General features: G+C 54.5%; 9 protein-coding genes across 9 annotated transcripts; 5 read left to right on the forward strand and 4 right to left on the reverse strand.

Moving 5' to 3' along the window:
• Positions 1-835: 835 nt before the first annotated feature.
• Positions 836-4,209, reverse strand: M409DRAFT_24725 (uncharacterized protein; the record flags this gene model as incomplete). The annotated part of the gene is made up of 12 exons (XM_033807362.1): positions 836-936; positions 1,004-1,610; positions 2,081-2,197; positions 2,248-2,552; positions 2,612-2,716; positions 2,773-2,847; positions 2,897-3,242; positions 3,291-3,551; positions 3,605-3,624; positions 3,675-3,747; positions 3,806-4,053; positions 4,101-4,209. The coding sequence occupies 12 exons, from the start codon at positions 4,207-4,209 to the stop codon at positions 836-838; spliced, it is 2,367 nt and encodes a 788-aa protein (XP_033665709.1).
• Positions 4,210-4,770: 561 nt separating this feature from the next.
• Positions 4,771-6,514, forward strand: M409DRAFT_24726 (uncharacterized protein; the record flags this gene model as incomplete). The annotated part of the gene is made up of 2 exons (XM_033807363.1): positions 4,771-6,319; positions 6,369-6,514. 2 exons carry the CDS (start codon positions 4,771-4,773, stop codon positions 6,512-6,514), a joined length of 1,695 nt encoding a protein of 564 aa, XP_033665710.1.
• A 230-nt stretch (positions 6,515-6,744) lies between these two features.
• On the reverse strand, positions 6,745-7,517 carry M409DRAFT_67555 (uncharacterized protein; the record flags this gene model as incomplete). The annotated part of the gene is made up of 2 exons (XM_033817461.1): positions 6,745-7,346; positions 7,397-7,517. 2 exons carry the CDS (start codon positions 7,515-7,517, stop codon positions 6,745-6,747), a joined length of 723 nt encoding a protein of 240 aa, XP_033665711.1.
• Positions 7,518-8,154: 637 nt separating this feature from the next.
• M409DRAFT_36984 (uncharacterized protein) lies at positions 8,155-9,459 on the forward strand (the record flags this gene model as incomplete). The annotated part of the gene is made up of 1 exon (XM_033810651.1): positions 8,155-9,459. The coding sequence occupies one exon, from the start codon at positions 8,155-8,157 to the stop codon at positions 9,457-9,459; it is 1,305 nt and encodes a 434-aa protein (XP_033665712.1).
• An 11-nt stretch (positions 9,460-9,470) lies between these two features.
• M409DRAFT_67557 (uncharacterized protein) lies at positions 9,471-10,235 on the reverse strand (the record flags this gene model as incomplete). Its single annotated transcript, XM_033817462.1, has 1 exon — positions 9,471-10,235. One exon carries the CDS (start codon positions 10,233-10,235, stop codon positions 9,471-9,473), a length of 765 nt encoding a protein of 254 aa, XP_033665713.1.
• A 221-nt stretch (positions 10,236-10,456) lies between these two features.
• On the forward strand, positions 10,457-11,544 carry M409DRAFT_56199 (uncharacterized protein; the record flags this gene model as incomplete). The annotated part of the gene is made up of 2 exons (XM_033813216.1): positions 10,457-10,938; positions 11,022-11,544. 2 exons carry the CDS (start codon positions 10,457-10,459, stop codon positions 11,542-11,544), a joined length of 1,005 nt encoding a protein of 334 aa, XP_033665714.1.
• A 49-nt stretch (positions 11,545-11,593) lies between these two features.
• Positions 11,594-12,014, reverse strand: M409DRAFT_24731 (uncharacterized protein; the record flags this gene model as incomplete). Its single annotated transcript, XM_033807364.1, has 2 exons — positions 11,594-11,850; positions 11,903-12,014. 2 exons carry the CDS (start codon positions 12,012-12,014, stop codon positions 11,594-11,596), a joined length of 369 nt encoding a protein of 122 aa, XP_033665715.1.
• Positions 12,015-12,543: 529 nt separating this feature from the next.
• On the forward strand, positions 12,544-18,229 carry M409DRAFT_67560 (uncharacterized protein; the record flags this gene model as incomplete). The annotated part of the gene is made up of 3 exons (XM_033817463.1): positions 12,544-12,679; positions 12,783-13,432; positions 13,532-18,229. 3 exons carry the CDS (start codon positions 12,544-12,546, stop codon positions 18,227-18,229), a joined length of 5,484 nt encoding a protein of 1,827 aa, XP_033665716.1.
• Positions 18,230-18,887: 658 nt separating this feature from the next.
• M409DRAFT_67561 (uncharacterized protein) lies at positions 18,888-22,382 on the forward strand (the record flags this gene model as incomplete). Its single annotated transcript, XM_033817464.1, has 4 exons — positions 18,888-20,113; positions 20,166-21,493; positions 21,548-22,121; positions 22,193-22,382. 4 exons carry the CDS (start codon positions 18,888-18,890, stop codon positions 22,380-22,382), a joined length of 3,318 nt encoding a protein of 1,105 aa, XP_033665717.1.
• Positions 22,383-22,483: the final 101 nt, after the last annotated feature.

A 22,483-nucleotide genomic window follows, 5' to 3' on the forward strand; every position in this document is an offset into this window, starting at 1 on the left:
TCGCCGATGCCCAGCAGATCCAGAAAGTCTTGCTGGTGCTGAGAAGGTAAGATGAAGTCGTCTTCTACTCCCATGCCATTGCCAGTGTCGTTCGCAGAAGGTGTTCCTAACTGTCCAACCAGCTTCTCGTAATGCCGCACCGCTTCACTGCCGTATGCATTCAGTATTCCAGACGCCATGGACAAGTGCGTTCCTTGATCTTGTGAGTCGACCTCGGATGGACGTCCTCTTCCAGATTCCAAGCTGGTTGTCATGGCCTTGCGAATTGATCTTACACTGCGAAGATTGTTGGCAGCTGAGGGCCTGGTCTTGCCAAGCGTATCAAAAGACTTCTCGAGGCAGTCCAAAGCTGATTGGGCAGCGTCTCTGAGCTGGTGTATCCCCAGAGACGAGACAAGAGGTACGCATGTCATAAGTAGATGCCATGAGAAAACTGAACTCAAGCAATGGGTGTGTTCTCTTAGCTCAATGGCTTCGAAAATCCGGAAACTCAGATTGGCCGCTGCAACGCTCGCAGCATTTGCGGACGTAAGAGTGAATACAGATTTCGGGCGGTAAAGGATCAAGATCGTCGCCAGAATCGGGATATGAAGCTGAGCAACGTGCAAGTTGTATGGTGTCGGTGAACCTCTTGCGTCCACGAGCTTCAAGTCGCTTGGCATTAGGTCCAGAAACGCCATCAAGCGCGCAGCGATTTCCTCTTTCTCATACGCTGCTGCCTCTCCTTTTCTCACAATGCATTGGCATAAGTCTCCCAATATCTGAAGAATCGAGACGTAAGACATGAATATTTTCGCACTCTTTTCATCCGCAGACTCAGGAAAGTCTGCGGTCGTTAGGGGAGGTTGGTCGCAATCAAGGGGGTTGATGAGCCGTGGCCTTCCATGTGCTGACGCCGACAAATTGTCGCGGGCACAGAGGGTCCACCAAATGCGTCTGCGCAAAGAATCATCTGCTCTTGGCGATGTGGACTTGCGGTGGAGGCCCATCTGCTGCGCAATACCAACGGCCATCGTCGTCCAGTATCGTGGAGAGTCTTGCGTAATGTCCTTTGGTGCAACTGCTGTGCTCCACTGGATTAGACAGAGAGCCGCTACTAGATCTAGAGGGCTGCGTTCATGGCCAGAGTAGACCAAGGCCTTTAGCCGTCTGTAGAGAACTTCCGTCATCGAGGCTGGATATCGGTGAGGGCGCATATTACGACCGGCCAGCAAGACTGCCTGCAGCAGTAGATAAGAAATGGGGCTGTCAGTCTCCGTGGGATCGAGCCCGAGTCGATCGACCACAGGCATGAAGGCCCAGCATTTGTCGAAGAACACATCGATCAAACTTTGGCGCTCCGGATAATCCGGCAGCTCAAACGCATTATGGAGCTTCAGAGTTTCGAGATCTGTCGAAGACAGCGTATGCTCTGGGTTACGAGCAGTGGTGCCGCCATTGGCATGATCGATGTCGTGGAAATCTTGACCCAGAATGGCGGTGCGACACAGAAACGACGAGTTGTGAAAGCGATCGATCGTGCTCGATGCCAAAGGAGAGGCATCTGCTGAGGCCCGAGTACCGTTTCCAGAGAACAGAAGGGGAGGAGTCGACTCGCTTGCTTGCTCTGGCTGCCAGGACGTTGGATGGGTTACCGCTTGACTGGCCTCTCTTCGAGGGCTATGCTGCTGTTCCCCATTCTGCTGAGCTCGTTTTCGTTTCCTGCTACGCGGTCTACAAGCAATCCCGTGCTTGAGGCATTGTTCACACGACTGGCCGCGACCGCTCGAGATGCACCTCACTTTTCGAGCATGGCACTCCTCGCAAGCTTTGGGCGGAGCTGCATGAAGGCTCTGCACGGGATCGTACTCTCGAAACGTCGACATGCCAAACGCTGTAGATTGACATCGTAAGCGTGGATGTGGGAGTGTTGAAGGAAAGAAGAGGTCGGCTGGTCGGCATTTGTATTTCGAAGGATTCACTAGCTACGGAGCACCTAGGCGAAATTGAGGACATAAACATTGTACTTTTGCGTCAACTTCACTCCTTTACTTCACACGTCAACAGCACCTCGATGGCTGGCCCTTCTACTCCCTGATACCTCATTCATCTCCATGGTCTCAACATGTTCAGCCTGGTTTGCAGCCTCGCGTTCGAGGTCCACCTTTTCTTCCATGGCCGTCTGGAGGTTCGCCTGCGTTCTAACCGCGTCAGATACCTAAATATCATCAGCGTGAACCATTCGCTCTGTATCAATGCGAGACCAACCTGTGCCTGAAGTGCGTCGTCCAGCGCTCTCAGAGGCAAAGCGTGTCCAGTGTTCTTCTTCCGCTGCCTAGCTTCCAGGAAGAACCACAGCGGCAAGCTTGCGAATCCGATCACAGTAAACGCGAGAGTGCCGCACGACGTCGAGAAGCCACTGAGATACCACGGACTTTCGCTCGTCCGATATATTTGCGGTCCGATGATGCTTGAGATGGACAACGCAGCGACCGCTGTTGCGCCTCCAACGGCCTGTTCTGCCGCCCCATACAATGTCGATGACCGGTAGCTCAATGCTGCCGGTTGCGCGACTAGCGAAAGACATTCGTTAGTGTCCATTGCTTTATGCAAGGCCAAACTTTCAGCTCACTGGAGACAAGATTTCCGAGAAACGCCAGGCCGTAGAGTGTGATTGGTTTGAGGCCTTCGAGACTTCGATGTGCTGCAACATACGTCCACACGGCAAAGCAAGGAACTGGGCGATAATGTCAGTTGACGTTCCTCTCGCCATGAGAAGGCTCTTCTGCTCACTGGCTCCGAGCACGGGTAGCAAGTAATGCCACATTCGCTCCCTGGCGTGGTCAGAATGCCAGGACCAAAAGGCGTCTGCTCAAAGTTAGTGGGCACGTATCTCAAGAGAGCAATCTGGACTGACAGATCGGAATGGCAACTAGATACACCGCGGAAGTGTACTCGTTGGACTGTGTGCTGGAGAAACCCGCAAAGTTGGTGAGGATGATCGGCAGAAACGTCCCCAATGAGACTGCCACAATCAAAAGGCAAATGTACGATACAAAGAAGACATATGTCGACGGGCGCGACAGCACCTGCAAAACGGCCCTTGTATCCCAGGTGGCATCAGTCTGCCTTGTCGAACCTCGTCCAAATCGATTGATAGCGATGTGTCTCTCTCGCTCGTTGAAGGCTGTGGTGGTCTCTGGGAACGTGAGCAGGAGGAAGTATACAACCGGTGCCATGGCAATGGACATTAACCCTTCAATCTAGGAGATCTTAGCATTTTCACACTCGTTGAGGGTAATTTTGCTCACGATGAACAGCCATCGCCAGCTAGGCAGGCCACCCTTTCCGTCGAGATCGTCCACACCGTTTGCGATGAACCCGCCGAGACCCGTGGCCAAAGAATTCGCCGCATAGAAGATGCCAAATCTCAGGGCTCTCTCTTCTGGCTTATACCAGAAAGAGAAATACATTAGGCAAGCAGGGACCACGCCAGCCTCCGGAACGCCGAGGAAGAACCGTGCTGCGAAGAGGCCTGCTCGATTTTGCACCGCGCCGAGGCAGCAAACCACCTACTTTCGAATCAGCTAAACCATGGACAGTGATGTTCTCGTGACGAACGTACAGTCCCAAATCCGACCATGACTAGAAGTCGATCAGCTGGCTAGGTCATGTTTGGTCAAAGCTGCACATACTGATCGGAAAATAGTTCTTGCCACTGATGGTTTTCATAAGCAGATTCGACGGTAGAAGCAAGACGGTTGTCATCTATCGAGATCGTCAATATGTTGAGGACGGCCACAAAGGATCGATTGAGCGGTCTCACGAAGTATGTGATCGACACTGCCCAGTTGAAGTCCGTCCCGTGCAGGTGCAGGCTTTCACTGAAGTTATCAGGGGTTCCTTTCTGCAGCACGTTCACGAAGCCCATATTTGCTCTGTCCAAATATGCCAGAAAGTAAAGAATGCAGCATGGGAACAGCACTCGGAAATCCAGTTTCCGCACCAGGGCTCGCTCTTCAGCAACACTCCAGTCAATGAAGGCCTCGTTCTGCTCAGGTTGGTGCACACCATCTTTATCCTTGTCAACACCCTTCTACATTCGCCAAATCAAGTCTTACCATCAACAGGCGATGCCTTGCTCCTGACAAATGCCTGCTTCAACGACCACCCGCCGATGTGGACGCCTTCAGCTTCGAGCGCAGCTCTGGTCTCCTGGATACTATTCATGACAAGAAAGATAGTAGATGCCGACAGAGTGAGACGGCTATACTCTCTTATGAGGACCTACAGCCAAGGTTTACTCCTTCCACGACTTGCGTGTACTACAAAAGAGGGGTTTGGAACGGGTCCAAGTGAACACCCAGGTCCGACACTGCTCAGTAGCGGTCTGCTGCCTCTTTTCACAACATCTACGCCCTGTTCCACATTCATGTACAGGATCACGTACCAATCTGGGGCGTGAAGTTACATTCGCCCACTACCCAGCCCTTCGGAGATTTTCGGGGTTTCCTCTTCGGGCACTTTTCCTCTCTTCCTGCAGCATGCCACCCAGCTTGGATAGCTTGCCATGGTACATCAGGATTGATAATTGAGTGGTTCTCTCGAGATGAATAGAGGGCAGTATTGACGTCAGCTGTCTGCCCGACACTGGAGAACGTGGCCAGCACCGCGAGCTTCTCTGGTGAGCTCTTCCATTGACTTGCACCGCCAGCTTAGGTATGTCTATCTCCCAACACATTGCCTAGCAACGAACATAACTGATATCACAACAGCAGTGAAACTGCCACCATGTCGAAACAACCGACATTCGACAGGTGCGACGTAGTGTCGGCACATGCAGGACCCAATGTCTTCCCAAACTTCTTCCTCTTCAGTCGCCTCGTCAGGCTCGCTCAGAAACCGCTGGTCGCCGTCCGCGATATAACCTTCGGCTTCACTGCGACATTCACTCAACTTCTGACCGACGTTCTGTGCCTTCGAAACGCATTGCAACAACAATTTGGAGCTGGTCTTCTCGCGAAAATCGAGGAAGAGGAGGTTTTCGTCTTATTGCTCGGCCCTGGTGGATATGAGTTCGTCGTGGGTTTCCTGGCGCTGATAGCGCTGGGCGTAGTGGTTGTGCCAATCTCACCGGACTTACCAGTCAAAGAAGCACTCTACTTTGCGACCAAATCAAAAGCCATAGCGGTGTTGACAGCAGACAAATGTCTGAAGCTGGGTGAGGGTCTCGAGGCTGCAATGGTCGATGGAGACTCAAGCCAGACGTTTCGATCGATTAGAATTCGACCTTTCTTGATGAACACGCCGCTACCGTCGGAAGACTTTCAGGTGTCCTCTGATAGGTACATGGACCTCAACAAGTCTGCCTATGTGATATTCACGTCAGGCACAACCGGTCCGCCAAAAGGCGGAGTCAAAAGGCGAGGCTTCCTCTACGACGTTGCAACACAGTTCGCAGATCAACATGGCATTTGCGAGGGTGATCTCGTTCTCCACACGCTGCCTGTACACCACGCAACAGGCATCACAGTCACACTCTTACCTTTCCTATGGGCAGGAGGGACTATCGAGTTCAAGAGCGGCGGCTTCGATACAGCTTGGACCTGGGAACGAGTCAAGAAAGGTGACCTCGATGTCTTCAGCGGAGTGCCCACCATCTACATGAGACTCATGCAATACTACGAACAAAACCTGCGCCAAACATCGACAGCTGAAGAATACGTCCAAGGAGCCCGCCGAATCCGCGCCATGCTTTGCGGGACAAGCGCCCTGCCCCGACCACTGCAACAAAAATGGACTGCACTTCGAAACGGTATCCCCATCCTCACACGCTACGGCGGCACAGAGTTCGCCAACGTCTTTGGCGTCACACCCTGGCTCGCTCAAGGACACATCCCCGACGGCTCCGTAGGAATCAAGTCTCCCGGCATCGACCTGAAGCTCACAAATGGCAACGAAGGCGAAGTCCTCGTCCGGAGTCCAATCATCTTCAACAAATACCTATTCGACGACCAAGCGACCATAGCGTCCATGGACGAGGAGGGATACTTCAAGACAGGAGACATTGCGCGAAAAGAAGGAAAGTTCTACTGGATCCTTGGACGCGCGTCGATTGATATAATCAAGTCCGGTGGGTATAAGTTGTCAGCGTTGGATATCGAGAGGGAGATTCTGGGGTTGGAGTACGTCTCTGAAGTTATGGTCGTCGGCGTCGAAGACGAGGAGTATGGACAGCGGGTCGCTGCGGCGATAGTCCTTCGACAAGATCTGAAGGAGCATTTGACGATTGATGAATTGCGAGGTGATCTGAGGAGAAATCTCGCTGGGTATAAGATGCGTGAGTGTACTTGAGCTTATCCGAGAGGTTGTTGCTGACATATGTGCAGCGACTCTGCTTCGGATCGTCCCTGAGTTGCGGAAGAATACGACGGGGAAAGTCATGAAGAAAGTCCTGGTGAAGGAGATGTTTCCTGTTGAGGGGCATCCTGATGTTCAGCGGTGGTCGTCGCCGAAGAAGGCGAGCAAGCTCTAAGCTTGGTACTTCAAATTTGACCTCAGTCTCACATATAGCATGAGCATATCCATCAGCGTCTTTCACAAATCACTGGGGCTCTGGAAGATCGCACAAGTTCGAGTTTGTCAGACGAATTCGACCACAATACCCAAGGGCACCTCGAACGATCGGGGCAGAACAAAGAACATGTCAAAGCAGTCTCATTTATGACACTTTCGTAAATCCAACTAGGTAATTCAATTGTATCATCACAACTTAACCTTCGCCTCCCTCGCCGTCTCCTTATGATGAATATAGCTGATACTCTGATAAGCCCTCAACGCCTCCCCAACCAACTCATTCCTCAGAATCCCATACACGCCCATCTTCGCCTTCGCCTTCCACTTCTCCGCCAACTCCAGCGCCACCTCCAACATCCTCTCCGGCGGTTCTGCAACATCGACGATTCCGTCCGCCAAAGCCTCCTTTGCCTTATACTTGTAAGCCTCAAGGAGCACCTTCCTCCTAACCTCCGGCCTTAGCTTTGCGTTGAGCAGAGATCCCATTCCAGGGTGGTGCAGACCTGCGTCGACGGGTGGCATGGACCAGTAGCCTCTGTTGCTGTTCATGACGCGATAGTCGTGAGCCAAAGTAAGGAGACATGCGCCGCCGAAGACGTGGCCCGTGATAAGGGCGATCGTTGGGAAGGGGAAATCGAGGATCGTGGCGAGCAGAGGATAGAAACCATCACTGGAGGCGAAACGGTTGACATCGCGTTCGTGGAGGTCCAAGCCAGTACAGAAATATCTCTCGTCGGAGCCTTTGAGAATCACGGCGCCAGAGGTGTCTTCGCCCAGGGTGGATTCGATGCCTGAGGATTGGTGTTGGTTGTTGTGAGCTTTGGAGATCAAGGTGACTTACTGCGGTATGCTCGTATGAGTTCAAGGCAAGCTTCGACGTTTAGTCGGTTCTGGGGTGGCTTCTGCAGCGTGATGATGAAGACGTCCCCTCTACGTTCAATGCTAAGGTGTTTGTATGACATTTTGGCAGCTACTGCGATGAGAGACAAAGGCGAAAGAACAGTCCAGAGAGACTGACGATCGCACAAAGTTGTCACAACCTCTCCTGCTACATTTGCAACTCGGCGAGGGCATAGCTCCAAGACGAGGCTCTCGTTGACTTCCCAGTTGGGCAAGACCGAAACACCGAACTCTCATGCAGGTGTTACGTTTACCCCTCAAGGCCATGCATGTTCTTGCGTGTTCGCTGACAGGGTGTTGTGGGTTCTGCGACGGACCTGTCTCGAAAGGTGTTTTGGCGAACGGTTTCCGGACTTTGAAGGCCCGCCTCCATTACGGAAATTGGGGCTGTCGGTGGGGTGTCTGGTCCAGCCCATGACGGTGTCAGCTCCCGCTAAGCACTATCAGCAGAGCCTTGCCTCCGTTCGTGGAGGGGATCGTATTAAGAGCAACTTATGTGTGTGGAGTTGTGTGAGAGTGGGGCTTCAAAAGAGCAAGTGAGGTCGGAGGCAAAGTTTACGTGTATCTCAAATTATGAGATAACCACAGGTTGTGCATAAGATTATGCACAAAGGTAGACTCGCTGGAGGAAGGTCTAGCGAGACCTCACGCCGCGGATATCAACATCATGCAGCAAGCTCCCTCAATGCATATTCGACGATGAGTGTTGCCCGACGGCCGACGGCTCGCATTGGAGCTGAACTGATACGATGGTCGCTCCCAACAAAGTCTCAGGCGAGCTACAGCTCGTTGACGAAACCATGGACCTGTGCACAATGTCGAGGGAAGCAGGACAGCAAGAAGACTCGAGTGGAATATGAATCTGGATTGAGAAAGCACTTCTCGCAGACCCTCCGAAGACAGGACGGTGGACCTGAATCACGAAAAGCCATCAACCCTTCCTCAGAAGAAGCCCAAACCCCCGCCTCCTCCAGCAACACCCTCCCCTCCCACACCGCGAACCAGCGCTCCCAACTTTCCAACCGCGCCTCCAAAGTCCTCGACACCCTGCTCCTCCGCGCCTCAATCGCAGGCCAACATATAAACGTCTACACGGGCACCGACTACTCCGGGATCGAAGCCCTTCGAAAGGAGATAACGGAACAAGAACAGAAAGTGCGCGAATTACATGCAGCGGTGGACAAAGCGAAGGAAGAGCACCATGAAGCACACGCGAAGCAGACTTCCGCACAGCGGGAGATCGTAGCGTTGTTAGAGAGGAAGAGTTCGTGGTCGCCGACGGATCTGGAGAGGTACATGTCTCTTGTGCGCTCGGAGCATATGAACGATATGGATGTGCAGCAGGCCAAAGATAATCTCACGGCTGCAGAGAGGAGTCTAGAAGATGCTCGGTCGCTCATGGAGAAGTTGGAGAGGAAGCAATATCATGAGGAGCAAGTGTGGAGTGATACGATTAGGAGGAATAGCACTTGGGTGACGTTTGGGCTGATGGGGGTGAATATTCTGCTGTTGTTGGCCCAGATTGCCATCTTTGAGCCGTATAGGCGAAAGAAGATTGTGAGGGATGTTAAGGCTGCTCTCGACGAGAAGACGATGACTGTGGTGCCGAGTGGGGCGGAGGCAGAGAGGCAGATTGATGCAGTGGTTCCGCCGAGGGAGGTTTCTGTCGAGGCGGAGAAGGATGATAAGACCTTGCTTGATAGCTTGTTGCCGCCGAAAGAGGACGTTGGCGGGACACCGCTCGCCGCCGGAGAGATGTTGCCTTCAGAAGCTGCTGACTTCGCTGGGGCGATCCCTGTTACGAAGAGCAATGTCGAACAAGCACCGTCTGAGAAAGGCGCTTCGAAGTCTACCCTTGAGGCATATCAAGAAGCGCTTCAGGATCTATTCAGCGAACGGATCGTTCGGCTCAGAAAGGTCGATGTGACCAACACAGCACTGCAAGGCGCGGCGACCGGCGTGGCCGTCATGGGCCTTTTATTCGTACTGTTGCGACCAAGATGAGAATCCCCAGCTCACTGGAATTCCCCAAACTCGCCATCATCAAATCCCAACTCCTGCGCGGACTTCCCCTCCACAGCAGAAAGCGGCGCAATGGGAGGGAAATCATTCTGCGGCTTCGCAGCACCTGGCGGAGGGGCGATTGAGAACAATGCCGCGTTCTCGTCCTGATTGCTAGCAGTCCCAACAGCAGGAGCTGCTCGTCGTCCTCTAGACCCAACCTGAATATTGATCGTCTGACCCTCCTTCAAGCTGAAATCCTTCTTGCTATCTTCATCCACATTCCCCTTCGTCTTCGTACTCGCTGGCCCAGAAGTACCAGCATTCCCCTCCAAGCCCAACACCTTCGTCACCTCTCCCAACGCAATCCCAAAATCAAAGGCCGGACTCCGGTCTTCGAATCCAATTCCCAACGTAGCCTTCATGGCCCCCTCCCCCACCACCCTCAACGCAAAGAACCGACTACTATCATTCGCCTGCTGTACCGCCGCCGTACTCGTGTACGGCGCCGCGGCGAACAGATCCCCACTCTTAGGATCTTCCAGCACGATATCCGCTTTGATCTTGCCCTCGATGGACGTCTCTATTATGCGTAATCGGGCAGTGAAGATTTGCTGTGCGGTGGGCTGGGTGGGCGAGGTCCAGGAGGATGCGAGGAAGCCTTTGGTGCTGGTTATGGGCGGGATCCCGTAGACGTGGACGGTGGGGGTTACGAAGAGGACGCGTTGGATGGCGGAGTCTGGCAGTTGCTGGCCGGTTGCTGGGTCGGTGAGGGTCATTGTTGGAGGAGTATGGTGTTGGTGGTGAGTTGAATGTTAGGTGGAGGGTTGTCGTCTTTCACATGCTTTCGAGACGGAGACACGTGGGTCCAACGCAGGGACCGTGCCGGAAGTTTAAATCAAGCCATCACGATAAGGGTCTTATCGGTGGGGTGGGGTCGAGAATTCTTAGATGCCTGTGTGCTCGAAATCCTGTATGTACCTTGCCATCGTCAACGACTATGTCTCCAGCAGCCCTCCTCCCCGAAGACCAAGCGGTCGCGACCCTCCGCGCTGACCTCTGTTCCGAAACCGTACCCCTCGCCAAACGCTTCCGCGCTTTATTCTCCCTCAAGCATCTCGCTGCGCAAAAGCCTGCGACACCTCAGACGATCCCCGCGATTGAAGCTATCGCCGCAGCACTCACATCCCCATCCGCCTTACTGAAGCACGAGCTTGCGTACTGCTTGGGGCAGTCAGGGAAAGATGAAGCAATTCCGTACTTGCGGGCGGTGATTGAGGATCGCGGCGAGGATGCGATGTGCCGACATGAAGCAGCGGAGGCGATTGGAGCGTTGGGGGATGTGAAGAGTTTGGGCTTGTTGAGGGAGAGGAGGGATGATAACACAGAGGAGGAGGTTGTGAGGGAGACGTGTGATATTGCGATTGAGAGGATTGAGTGGGAGCATTCGGAGGAGGGAAGGGTGGAGAAGTTGAAGCAGAGGTATGTCAGGTTTTACATTCCAAGACCGAGTCTTGAATAGGGTCTGCAGCCTTTGAATTGTGTGGAGTACTAACATGACCTAGCGACTTTGCATCGATAGATCCCGCGCCTCCCATGGCTGAGCAGAATGACACACGTTCCATACCCGCCCTCGAATCCACGCTACTCGACACGAAACTCCCTCTATTCAAGCGCTACCGAGCCATGTTCGCACTCAGAGACCTCGCCTCTCCTCCCGACCTCCCAACTGCCGTACCTGCAATCCAAGCGCTCGCTGCAGGATTCAAGGACCCTTCTGCTCTATTTCGACACGAGATCGCATTCGTCTTCGGCCAGCTCTCACACCCAGCATCCATCCCCAGTCTAGTGGAGACGCTGAGCGATGTCAAAGAGGCAAGCATGGTTCGACATGAAGCTGCAGAGGCGCTGGGAAGCTTAGGCGAAGAAGAGGGCGTGGAGGATGTGTTGAAGAAGTTTCTCGATGATCCAGAGCAAGTCGTGAGAGACAGCATCATTGTGGCGTTGGATATGGCCGAGTTTGAGCGCAACGGCGAGATGGAGTATGCCACAATTCCAGTGGCACAGGCACAAGAGGCTGCAGCATAGATACCCAGGATCCAGTCGTAATAAAATCCAAGCAAGTTTCCCCAGGCGATCAGTTGTTGGTGTTCCATTTGTGATTGCATTTCGGGCACGTGAAGAAGACCGTACTTCCTTCGTCTGCAGATCGAAGCTGCTGAGTGTAGAACCGCACTTCTTCATTGCCGCACTTCTCGCAGGATTGCTTGATGGTGGCGTCGGTCTGCATATCGGCTTCTGTGATTTCCTGGACATCTGATCGCAGTCTCGTGCGCAGAGTCGAGGGGAATGCCGAAGGCTTCGATGTGGTCACTACGACCTTGGAAGACGTGTCTGCGAAGTCAGTATGCTGTGAAAATATCCTCCCTCAGACGAGTCAATGTACCTTTATTCTGAGCGCCACAGACATCGCATTCGATCGAGGCCTTTTTGCCCACATTTGGCTCCAGCAGGTTGCCACAATCCGAGCAAAAAATCAGTGAGCCGATTGCCGTCATTGTCGCTGATGCACAGTGAGCTTGTGATTTGCTTCCAGCATGTGATGGCGGCAAGTTGCAGTGAAGCGCGCCTCTGCGACAAAAAGTTCTGGCAGAGGGAGCGGCTGGGAACGCGCAAAAGCTTGGCGGGATGTGCGACAGGGATTGCGCGCACCGACACGATCGCGCTTGCTGCAATGGGAAAGCGGGAGGGTTCCGCGCCGCGTGAGTGCTCGACGACACTTGATGGTCCTGAGCATTCTCCTACTTGCACCTTTCCATCAACTTCGCCTGTCCAAACGTCGAATATTACGTGGAGAGTCGCGATACCAGTCGCCATTGAACGCCCGATCTTCCGCACGAAAGACACGCGACGGCGCGGATCCCGGTCATTCTGGCATAACTCGGCCTCCCGCTTGCGGCCATCAAACGACGTTGCAAACGACGCTACAGATGGGAGTGACGAGCCTTTGCTGCGCTTCATAGATATGGCCAACGACTAGAAGAGGAGGAGAACTGCCCAGCACATCGTGCACAGTACATGGTCACCATGGCGCATAATTATATGCAGCAGGCCAACGGCCTTGCTCCAAATGGCCAACCCAACCAACGCCAACTGCGAGTCCCGACTGTCAATGAAGCGCTCCCATACTCTCCCTTCAGCTCCATCGTCCCCTTCAATCCTGGTCAGTCAGCTTCCATTCACTCAACCCCGCATGACGCTGCACCTCGCCCGGGCGCGCTAGTCTAGGCTTTCTACCTCATTCTATTTGGCTAACTTCACCTCAGACCTCATCACAGCACCGATGGCGCTGCCATCTATCGAGCCTACTGCATTCGAAGACTTGGAGGATATCAAAGCCGCTCGACGTGATCTCGAACGCCTTGAGGCCGGATCACGCAGTTCAGAGGCCGAGGACAAGAGAAAGGACAAGGCAGCGAACGACGTCAAGAGACTGTTGGAACCTAGCAATTTGCCTGAATACAAGTTCAAGACAAGCAAGCGGACAAGAGCGGATCTCCCCCCATCCAAGACTCAGCCACAGTTGAGCAGCTTCGCGGGTCGGGTGTACGAGGAAAACAACGTTACCTTTTCGTACGCGACGCCGGAAGCGTCGCCAACGTCGGATGACAACATTGTCGTCAAGCACAAGCGACCCAGTGATGTGGGCGACAACATCGTAGTCAGCCCCAGACGAGTGCAGCAGCCACCAGGACAGCAGACAATGAAGAAGATTGTTGTCAAACACCCAGACATGTCAGAGCCAAGGCACTCTGGCCACAGCATCACCCCACGACCGGATGCTCTTCCACAGGCAGGCTTGCAGAATGGAAATCTCAACGCCCACCATACCGCACCAACCCCGTCAAAATCTACACCCAAGGCATTGGTGCTGCCCGCACCATTGACCCCAGCTCAACGAGCCGAGTACAAGATGGTGTCCCCACGTCCCACACCCACACCAACGGCATATGCGGTAACAACGACCTTGACACCTGCACAGCTGGCAGAGTACCAGAAAGTACCAGTGCCAGAGGGACGAGACTCTACACCGCTAAGAAATCAGGCCGCATACCTCACCAGCGGCCGCCGGGCTGTCAGTCTAGACCAAAAGGCGGATCAAGCCGTTGATAGCATGCAGTCTCTGCTTGTGGACATCTTCGAAGCCGAGGATCAGTTGCAGCCCGACACTTCTGGTTTCGTTTCAGCGCAGGGCAATATCTTCAGCTCGACGGAAGTGGAAGATGGCTCTTCCCCACTCTTCACTGCCGATACTTTGCTCAGACTGGATGCAGCAGCCACTAAGGTCTATGCGCACAATCGCATCGACAGCTTCGAAGTTGAGCAGCTTGCAAGGGTGCAGAAACTGTGCGAGGCCTTTCTTGCTTCGTCGGAGTCCGGTCTTCTCCATGTCGGTGAGGACTGGGAAGAGCAAGACATCTCCAATTGGCTCAGCAGAGTTGCAAGTGCTCACCACGGGCTTATCGCTGCTCGAGTTATGATGCGGATCATGGCGGGTGGCTCACGTTACAAGGAGCTGCAATCAGAGGACCATCTACGACTGGTCCTGGATACAGTACGGACCGCAGTTGAGGGCTGCGTCATACCTGTCATCGAGATGCGTTCCATTATGGGCGACAAGGTCCGCGGCGAGAAAGCAGCACCACGGAACCCGGCTTTTGACATTGCAGTGGAGAATCGCAAGACTCTGCAGCTCTTCATGAAGCTGACGACCAAGTGCACGCAACTGCTAGGAGAATTGTTCTACAAGACTGACGTCGACGAAAGCGGAATCTCAAGCCTGGAGTATTTGTGCAAGACTTTGATCTTTGCAGAGAACGCGACCAGCGATAGAGATGCGGCGTTGGGAACGCAATCTTTCGAAAACTTGCGCAAAGCTGCTATGGACGGCCTTGCAAGAATCTTCGAAAAGTACACCAGCCAGAGGACCTTCATCGTTGACGAGATGCTGCTTTCACTCGACAAATTGCCGGCTACGAAGCAGAGTGCGAGGCAGTACACTTTACCAGATGCGAAGCCAATCCAGTTGGTGTCAGCCCTGCTCATGCGCTTGGTCCAAACAAGTGCTACCGCGGATCTCAGAGGCAAGACGACCACAGAGGAAGACGACGAGGACGAAGAGGATGAAGAATCTGCAGAGGATGAATCTGACGACTCAGAAGAGTATTCGTCGGCCAAGAAGAAGTCGAGGAAGCAGCGCTCTGCAGCACCAAAGTCGAGCAAGGACTTGTCTTCACTTTACGAGCCCCTCAAGAAGAGCGCCGAACAGTATGCCAGGTACATTGTCCGGGTTCTCCTCGAGCGGGCTTTGGGCACATCCAAATCAAGCGACGAGCCGTACAGACGTTTGCTCGACATCTTTGTCGACGACTTCCTCAATGTGATGGGATCGACAGACTGGCCTGCCGCTGAGTTGCTCCTGCGTGCGCTGGTTACCAGTTTGGTTGGTCTGGCCGAGAATCCAAAGAGTCCTGCTCCTTCACGAACGCTGGCGCTTGAGATACTTGGCACCGTGGGATCCGGTATACTGGATATTCGCGCTTCTGCATTAAGTGGCGCAAACGCTCTTGACACCGACGACCCACTCTCTGCCCGCCTCGCCAATGTGGTCAGAGCGATGAAGAATGGCGACATGAGCACCGCAACCCTTACAGCTTTCGAAGGCCCTTACCGCGTGGTGATTGAGTATCTAGACGCACGCGATAGTGGGAATGATCCACGACTGCAGTCTGCACGAGGGTATCATCTCATGCAATGGGCCGATTTTGTCTGCAGTGACCGAGAAAACTCACCAGATGCCATCAGCGTTGGCTACTCAGCCACAGCACTTCAGACCAGGATCCGGTACATGATCGAAGATGAGCACTGGCTTGGGAATGCTGAGCCTGACTTCCCTAGGCCAACGACTGATCAAGGAAAGCTAGCAGGACGACTCGTGGCAGCTAATTCGCTACTCTGCAAGGCATTCAGTCGAATCTTCAGCGTCGTGTTGAAGTCTCTCAGCAGCGAGCAGCCCACCGTCCGCAGTCGAAGTCTCAAGAGCGTCAACACCTTGCTGGAGAAAGACCCCTCAGTCCTCGATCGCGATACGCATGTGTTGAATCATATTGTCCGCTGCCTGGGCGATGCGTCGGCCCTGGTCAGAGATTCTGCGCTGGGCCTTCTTCAAAAGTGCGTCAACCTTCGACCAGCGGTGGAACAGAAAGTGTACAAGCAAATCGTGCCGCGCACCAACGACACCGCCGTCGGCGTTCGAAAGCGCGCTATGGCCTTCCTCAAAGACGTCTACCTGCACAGCGACGACAACCTTGTGCGCGCACAGATATCAAATGCTCTCATATCCCGAATGCAAGACAATGAGGAGAGCGTAGCCGAAGTCGCTCGAGCTACCATCGAAGAAGTCTGGTTTTCCGCCTTCCGCGACATAGCATCTAGTGATCGCTCTGTTGATGCTCAACTGAGACTGAATTCACACACAGCTCTCATCATTCAGACTGTCGAGCTTGGTGATGATGTCGCCAACGTGCTGGAGAAGATGCTCAAAAAGCTGCTCAGCTCTTCGAAGCAGGCATCTGACAACGTGCGGATTGCAAAGATGTTTGTCGCCGTCACTGTTGAACGTTTGCGAGAGGGCAATCTCCCTGGCGGTGCATCTCAGGCTACGGTAGCAGGGGCGCTGTACGTCTTCGCGAAGGCCTGGCCGAAGCTGTTCACCCCAACCCAGCTTTCACACTTGGAACCGTTCACGAGGCACCTCAACACGACAGCCGATTTGGAGATGTTCGTTCCTGTGGTCAACATTCTGAACTACACGCTTCCAGTCGTCATTGGTGTCAATGACAAGGACCTCGAAAAACTGACGACTTCGCTGCTAACAGGAATGGGTAAAACGCTGCCGAAGTCAGTCGTGGCGGTGATCGCACCGTGTGTTGCGACCATGGACGCACTGCTTGGGCACACGAAGCGACCGCTCCTAATGATCAAGTCAGCGCTGGCACCTATTCATGACGAGCGTAAATCGCAAGTGAGCACTGAGCCACCGGCAAAGCAAGTCAAACGGCTGTTGATACTTGGTCAATTCGGCAAGTCATGCGACCTTGATCGTCATCTGGCGGAGTTCAAGTCAGATCGTCGATATTCCAGCTACAGGGGCGACAATGTTGCGGGCCTCCTGCTCGAGATCATCTGTTACTTCACCAGCCCAACACAGCCGGTTACCATCAGAGAGGCTGCCATCGGAGCGATCTGCGAGATTTGCCAGTCGTACCCAGAGCACTTCGAACGCGCTGACGTTGTCAACGCCATTGAAGCTGTGTTCCAAGCTCGAGTGCAGTCTTTGGAATCTGCCATGCTGACCAGCCTTGAGGCCTTTTTCGCTACGGGAGTCGCGGGTGGAGAACAGCAAGAGGAGATTGCCGCGGGCATTGAGGGCGGTGCCCAGCGCCTGGGAGGTACTTACAAGGCTACGGGACACGACAAGGCATCCGCAGCGCTCTCACAGCGATTCATGCCGCAATTCCTCCGCATCGCATTGTCATCCGTGAGCGATGTTGCTCTCACTGCAGCTCGCATAGTTGTGCTCATCAACACCAGCGGCCTCTCTTATCCTCAAGACAGTGCACCTGGTCTGGTCGCTCTTGAGACATGCCCCAACAGCGCCATCGCAGGTCTGGCTTTCCAGGCACACAAGGAGCAATTCGGCAAATACGAGAGTATTTTCGAGAAGCAGCTCGTCAAAGCTGTCCAACGAGCGTTCCAGTACCAAGTGCAAGTCGTCCAGAGTGCGACAGGCTGCAGCGGCAGTCCTCCAGCCGCTAAGCTGCACTTTTTCTGGGACGTGACGAAGACTGGCAAGGCCGGGGTGCGTCAGAAGTTTGCGACGAACATCTGCGCTTCCATGAACTTCGACCCCGCCAAACTACAGTTGAAAGGCTCAATGTCGCCGCACCTGATGTACGTGCGGTTCTGCGTCGAGAACATTGCATTCTTTGACTACACTTCGGTCTCGGAGGTCTCGCACCTGCTGTCCTCACTGGAGAAGACTGTCGCTGGGACTGGCACCGAAGTCGCGCAGGCAATCGAGAGCGATGTTCAGAAGATCCAAGTTCCTGTCACATCCTCTGCCACGGCAGAGAGTGGTTCTGACGGCATCGTCGTTGCAAGCACCGAGCCTGCACCCATGCTTCAGAACAACAATATCGACCCCCAGCGACTAGAGCAGTTGACTGTCTCGGCTCAGATACTCTCGCTCATCTGGGAGACGCGCACCTACCTGCGCAAACTCTGGATGATGCAAAAGTACGCCGGCAAGCCCAAGAACCTCGCCAAAGACGGCAGCAAAGCGCCAACCCGCGCCACGAATGCACCAGCGTTGACTGAGTCATTCCAGCGGAACATCAAAAACATCATGGCATCCCTCGACACCGAAACCGCAAAGAAGGCAATGTGCACTTCCTTCGTAGAGACGTACACCGTGGATTCTGAAGTGAAAGTCGGCTCAGGAGACGAGGACAACATGGAAATCGACGATGAAGATGATGCTCGTAGTGTGAGCAGTACATCCAAGAGTCCTTCCGTCGCAGCGACTCCTCGCGGCAAGAAGCGCAAGTCGATTGATTCTGGGATGAATGGTGGACCGAAGAAGCGCGGTAGGCCGAGGAAGTCGAGCATGTCGAAGAAGAATGACTTTGACGATGAGGGTGGTTGGGACTGAAGAGGAACGGCATGTCTTGGGCAGCTGTAGGTCTGCTTGCTCCCTGGTTGATTGATATTGTTACCTTAGCGTTGGCGTTGGTGGAAAAGCCGTTTCGAATGAGACGAATCGCTACGTGATTTACGAGGTATTCAGTTCTTGGCCAGATAGCTGAGTCAAAAAGAGAAAGACAATCCATGCACCTCATACTAACTACCTTCCTTGTCGTACTCTATCGACCCCAAACCCCACACCCCGCGTTCTGCAACCACACCCGCCAGTCTGGGGAGCAGGAGGCTCGGCGGCTCCACATTGTGTACCCAAGTACCTCGTCTTCAGACGCGTGACAGACACCCCCGCCTTCTCGTGGCCGCGACTGGGAAGGCCGGCTGTTACAAGCGTGGAAGGAGGGAGGAGGTACGGAGGCTGTGTACCCGAGCGCTTACCACTGCCTCAAGGGAGACTTGTGGACATCTTGCATTCGTTTCAAGTCGTGAAGGTGTTGCTTTCTTCTCTCACTGTAGGACATTGACCAGGTCATTTCCGCAGGCGACAGACACAGCCTTGGACTATCTAGCAAGGAGATACAGGTTGCAGGCAGCTTTCCGGCTAGGACCAGAAACCGACAGGACGACAAACATCGAAACCGGGCGATTGATGATAAAGCCAGCTCTCCAAGATGTGGCCCGGTTGGCGGCCACTGAGGCCATACAATGTCTCCCTCTACAACCAGAAACCCTCTTGTCTCAGGCTCGTCTGCGCCTTCAACCAAACCCGTCTCCTCTTCAACACTCCTCGTCGTCCCCAAGGAGCCGCAGCGGCAGCAGCAGCATCCCCACAACAACAACCGCCGCCACCGCCGCCGCCACAGCCCCAAGAGCCCAGCCAGAAAGTCCTCGAGGAGCAATCCAAACCCGTCCAAGCCATTCCTTATGGCAATCTCACCATCGGCGTGCCCCTCGAAGTCCGCACCGGCGAGAGACGAGTGGCCATCACGCCCCAGAATGCGAAGTTGTTATTGAAGAAAGGCTTCAAAGAAGTCCTCATCGAGCACGGCGCAGGCTTCCAAGCCCAGTTCCCAGCGCACGAATATGAAGAAGCCGGCGCGACTCTCGTCAACGCCTCGCGGGTCTGGTATGACAGCGATATTGTGCTCAAAGTCCGGCCGCCTCGGTTGCGAAGCACAACTCTTTCGCCGAATAATTTCCTTCAGGGGTTCCGAGAGGGAGGCGTGTTAATTTCCATCTTACAGCCGAATCTAGATCGGAATAAGAAGTTGCTTGATGCGATGGTGAAGAAGAAGGTGACTTCCTTTGCCATGGATCAGATTCCTCGGATCACCCGCGCGCAGAGCTTCGATGTGTTGAGCTCGATGGCGAATATCGCTGGGTACAAGGCTGTCCTGGAGGCGAGTAACCATTTCGGACGATACTTGACTGGACAAACAACAGCAGCCGGAAAGGTGCCCCCCTGCAAAGTCCTCGTAATCGGCGCCGGCGTCGCGGGTCTCAGTGCCATAGCCACAGCCCGTCGAATGGGAGCGATCGTCCGCGGCTTCGACACACGCTCCGCAGCGCGAGAGCAAGTCCAGAGTCTCGGCGCAGAGTTCATCGAAGTCGAGATGAAAGAAGAAGGCTCCGGAGGCGGAGGGTATGCCAAGGTCATGTCTAAGGAGTTCATCGAGGCGGAGATGAAGCTGTTCATGGAGCAGGCACGGGAGGTCGATATCATTATTACGACGGCCTTGATTCCTGGGAAGCCGGCGCCGACGTTGATTACGGAGGATATGGTTGCTGCTATGAAGCCTGGGAGTGTGATTGTGGATTTGGCGGCGGAGAATGGGGGAAATTGTGAGGTTACGGTTCCTGGTGAACTGGTTTCGCATGGTGGTGTCACTGTTATTGGGTGAGTGATCGTGCTGTTGCAGCTTAAGTTATGAGGGACTGACAATCTTTAGCTATACGGACCTCCCTTCGCGCCTACCGACGCAGGCGTCCACGTTGTACTCGAACAACATCACGAAGTTCCTCCTATCCATGTCGCCGAAGGACGGCCACTTTGGGATCGATCTGAACGACGAGGTGGTCAGGAGATCGATCGTCACGCACGACGGCGAGCTCGTTCCAACACTACCCCCAGTGGCGCCTCCTCCTGCCCCAGCGGCCAAAGCGACCGAGTCGAAAGAGACCGAAGTCGTAGCGTTAACCCCTTGGCAAAAAGCTACTCGAGAAGTCGCTCTAGTCACCGGCGGCATGGGCACAGCCTTAGCCCTGGGGAAAATGACCGGCCCACTCTTCATGACCAACTTCTTCACCTTCTCCCTCGCCGGTCTAATCGGATATCGAGTCGTCTGGGGCGTGGCTCCAGCCCTGCACTCCCCCTTGATGTCCGTCACGAACGCCATCTCCGGCATGGTCGGCATAGGAGGGTTCTTCATCATGGGAGGCGGATACCTACCTCAGACGATCCCTCAATATCTCGGTGCTGCGTCTGTCCTGCTGGCGTTCGTGAATGTGTCGGGTGGGTTTGTGATTACGAAGAGGATGCTGGATATGTTCAGACGGCCGACGGATCCCCCTGAGTATCCTTGGTTGTACGCTATTCCGGGCGTGCTCTTTGGTGGTGGGTTCATTGCTGCCACGACGACAGGCATGGCTGGGCTTGTGCAAGCTGGGTATCTTGTCAGCAGTGTGCTTTGCATTGGGTCATTGACGGGCCTAGCATCGCAGACGACGGCCAGGACAGGTAACCTCATGGGTATTCTCGGTGTCGGATCCGGTGTTCTGGCATCCCTCGGAGCAGTTGGTTTCCCTACTGAGACGCTCATCCAATGCCTCAGCATCGCAGGCCTAGGCAGTCTAATCGGCGCCCTCATCGGTCGAAGAATCACACCCACCGGCCTCCCCCAAACCGTCGCAGCCCTCCATTCCGTCGTCGGCCTCGCCGCAGTCCTCACCAGTATCGGCTCCGTCCTAGCAGCCATCTCCCACGTCGACACCCTGCACCTCGTAACCGGCTACCTCGGCGTCCTAATCGGCGGCGTGACCTTCACAGGCTCCATCGTAGCCTTCCTCAAACTGGCGGGCAGAATGTCCTCGCGACCAACAATCCTCCCAGGAAGACATCTCATCAACGGCGGGATGCTGACAGCCAACGTCGCCACAATGGGCGCCTTCCTCGCCTACGCCCCCGGAGCCCCAGCCATCGCCGCAACATGTCTAGGCGTCAACGCTGCCCTCTCCTTCGCGAAAGGCTTCACCACCACCTCCGCCATCGGCGGTGCCGGTGCGTACACCCCTCCTCCCCCACCTCTCCCAACCCACTAACCTCGCCCCGCAGACATGCCCGTCGTCATAACCGTCCTAAACGCCTACTCCGGCTTCGCCCTCGTCGCCGAAGGCCTGATGCTCAACTCCCCCATCCTCACAACCGTCGGCTCGCTTATCGGCGTCTCCGGCTCCATCCTCTCCTACATAATGTGCGTCGCGATGAACCGGTCCCTCACCAACGTCCTCTTCGGCGGCATCGCCACCCCTTCCCAAACCGGCCCCCAAAAAGAAATCACAGGCGAAATCACCCAGACCTCCGTCGAGGACACCGTCGAGAACCTGCGCAGCGCGCAGAAGGTCGTGATTGTGGTGGGGTATGGCATGGCGGTCGCGAAGGCGCAGTATCCCATTGCGGAGATTGTGTCTACGTTGAGGGCGATGGGCGTGGAGGTGAAATTCGCTATTCATCCCGTCGCGGGACGTATGCCGGGGCAGTGCAATGTGTTGTTGGCGGAGGCGAGTGTGCCGTACGATATCGTGCTTGAGATGGATGAGATTAATGAGGAGGGATTCGATGATGTCGACCTCACGCTCGTCATTGGCGCGAACGATACTGTGAATCCTATCGCGTTGGAGAAGGATAGGTAAGCTTCCCCTCTTGCCATTCCCGCCGTTTATGCCTCCCTCCCGCTAACATGTCTGTGTTCTTTTCTAGCCCCATCGCCGGCATGCCCATCATCGAAGCCTACAAGAGCAAGCAAGTCATCGTCATGAAGCGCGGAATGGGCTCGGGGTATGCAGATTTGCCCAACACGATGTTCTATCAGCCGAATACGAAGATGTTGTTTGGGGACGCCAAGTCGACATGTGATGCCATCAAGTCGGCGCTAGATGCGGCGAAGTGAATGGGATTTTGACTAGTGCGGATTTTAGCGTCGACAATCGTACTCAATTTTCGCATGGTGCTTTTCGATGCCTTGGAAGGAGAAGAAGTGGAGGGGAGTTG

This window comes from Zasmidium cellare (genome assembly GCF_010093935.1).
Source record: "Zasmidium cellare ATCC 36951 unplaced genomic scaffold M409scaffold_24, whole genome shotgun sequence".
Taxonomy (NCBI): Eukaryota; Fungi; Ascomycota; class Dothideomycetes; order Mycosphaerellales; family Mycosphaerellaceae; genus Zasmidium; species Zasmidium cellare.